We start from the raw sequence: 2500 nt of genomic DNA, 5'->3' as shown, positions 1-2500 counted from the left end.
TTGTTATTGTTTGTGAAAAGCACAGAGCAGTTGGTAAAAAAAAAGATTTTGAATGTTTACTAATTCGAAATTAACTGACTTGGTTGCCTGTAGGTGGATAACCACATGGCTCCTCCGGACTTTGCACTCCTTCATCAAACAAGATATCTCATGAACACTTGATGTTCCTGTGTCCCTCTTTAACATTGCAATGTAGTCCTGCTTGGACCTGACTCTCCCTCAACATCCTTGACGATTCAAAAGTCTTCAAATTAAGGGGCTATTGTAACTACACTTATGTGGTAGATGCGAAGGATTAGCCATTATCTCAGCTTTGAAACTGTGGTTGTTATCAACTTTTTTAGAAACTGGTCTTGGTATATAATCAAGCTCTGTGAAGTCCAACAAGAATTTTCACAGCTGTTTATCAAAATAAATAGTAATAATAATATTATTATTATATGCCTAGCTCCATGAGCGGGCAAGATGAACCAAATCGCGTGCTGTGATTGGCTACCCAAGCGGGCAAGATGGAGCTATCTTGCCCGCTCGAGATTTCTCTCCTCGTCCTGTAAGATCAAAGATCTCTTTTTGGTGTTTTAAGTCATATAATAAATCCTTTATTGACCAAGCTTGTTTGGTCAAGATGGCTGGATGTTGGCCTCGTTCTTTTTTTGCATGTTTACGGACCTCAACTTCGTCTCGGTCCATAAATACGCACTTGGCCAATACTTAGCCATCTTGACCTCGCGCTTGGTCAATAACTCATATTTATTATGCTTTTGTGACAGTTTAACAGACAAAGCGCATTCCTCCAGCACAAAGTGGCACCATCTTACCTCCCTCAAGCTCTGTTACAGCTTTTTGCTGACATTGAATTCACAGGGCATTCCATGCAATTTGAACAGAAGTTTGGTAAGTGAATTTTCAAGGCTCAGTAGTGACATTTTCCTACTATCTATTATAAAACTTGTAATAATTCAGTTTTTCTTTGAATTGGAGTTTTCAGCAGCTATTTAACAACTCATAGAACAACTCATAGAATAATAATAATAATAATAATAATAAGGGGGTAGAGGCCTGCAATCAGTCGAACACGAGTATAAGATCACTAAAATCAAATCGCTACTGAAATTGTATCAGAATTCGGACCAGAGTGTGGGAGCAGTTAGAGAATTTGAAGAACACGCCATGGCATCAGGTCACCAGTCGCTTGCAAAGGAAGCAGCCAAGTACACTGAAGAACTTAACATCACACTTCAGCTTGATATCCTAAATCCCATGTGTGTTACAACGGAAGGAAAGGTGGTGACTGCAGCTAGATGGGAATCTGCTAAAGAAATCTCAAGAGATGCAGTTCTTGGAGATCGCTAAGGAAAAAAGGTGGCACGGAAAGTTATTCCGTATCAGATGGGACGATGATAGCCTAAGCATAACCAGCTGCTTTGCATGGCTAAAAGGTTGGGCTACATGCCCTACATATACCATCGCGGGCATGTATGAGCTATATGAGCAGTTGTTACCTACGAAGCTCTACACAAAGGAAAAGACGCAAACCTCCACCGACGGTGAAGTCCTATGCAGGTTATGTGGGAAGGTAGCTGAGAGCGTTGCACATGTACTGGCTGGATGTTCCTCCCTGGCACAAACCAAGTACCTATACAGGCATAATGCAGCCTTGAAGATTCTGTTTTTTGAGCTCCTCCGAGAGCATGAGTTGATAGAAGAGGTTCCACCATGGTACTCACCGGCGATGCCAAAACCAGCCTACCAGAACACCACGAGTGAAGCGTTTTGGGATATTCCCATCTATGCAGAGCACAACGAAGTAAGAGCAAATCGGATCGACGCGCGTCTTGTCAGCCACGAGAGGAAAGAAGTTTACACAATTGAAATGAGCTGCCCGTGGATTGAGAGTAGAGCCAAGAAAGATGAGGAAAAGACGCTCAAGTATGGTCCCATGATGTGGGAGCTGAAGCAGAGATACAATGGTTACAGGGTTGAACAGTACAACATAATCATTGACGTATTGGGTGGTTATTCTAAACACCTAGAGAAGTCGGTGAGGAAGCTAATAGGAGCGAGAGCACGGGGTGTACTTGAGCGGATGCAGAAGTCTGTCATCTCAAACACTTTGAACATTGCCAGAACATTTAAGATAAATACTTAGTTAGGGCGATAAGGACACTAGACTTTAGGTTCTCTTTTTTCTTCTGAAATCCAGAAACACAAGGGTTGTCGCAAAACCTGTATTTTAATTATTTTCTACGCAGTTTTTATAGTGGATAAGAGTTTGATATGATTCTAAATAGGCTTTTAGTAGAGATAACCAAATTATGATGGCCTCGTGTAGGTTTATTAGAGATAATGAGAGTATAAATCTGAATAATTTTCTAAATAGGCTTTTAGTAGAGATAATGATATCATCATATTTTTGCGCAGGTTTTACAGAGTATAGAATTTAATAATATTCTGGATTGGCTCTCTAAGTAGAGAGATTCATATCATTATGTATATTAGA

General features: G+C 40.5%; 1 protein-coding gene across 1 annotated transcript in view; it reads left to right on the top strand.

The window, feature by feature from the left end:
- Positions 1-2500, top strand: part of LOC138049835 (ubiquitin conjugation factor E4 A-like) — a 34859-nt gene that overhangs the window by 21758 nt on the left and 10601 nt on the right. Inside the window, exon 19 of the mRNA XM_068896289.1 lies at positions 771-894. Coding sequence (XP_068752390.1) covers positions 771-894 — 124 coding nt within the window. The remainder of the gene's footprint in view (positions 1-770; positions 895-2500) is intronic.

This window comes from Montipora capricornis, chromosome 5, assembly GCF_036669925.1.
Source record: "Montipora capricornis isolate CH-2021 chromosome 5, ASM3666992v2, whole genome shotgun sequence".
In the NCBI taxonomy this organism is placed as follows: domain Eukaryota; kingdom Metazoa; phylum Cnidaria; class Anthozoa; order Scleractinia; family Acroporidae; genus Montipora; species Montipora capricornis.
The sequence above is the reverse complement of the archived record's forward strand: the minus strand, read 5'-3'. Positions and strand labels throughout refer to the sequence as shown.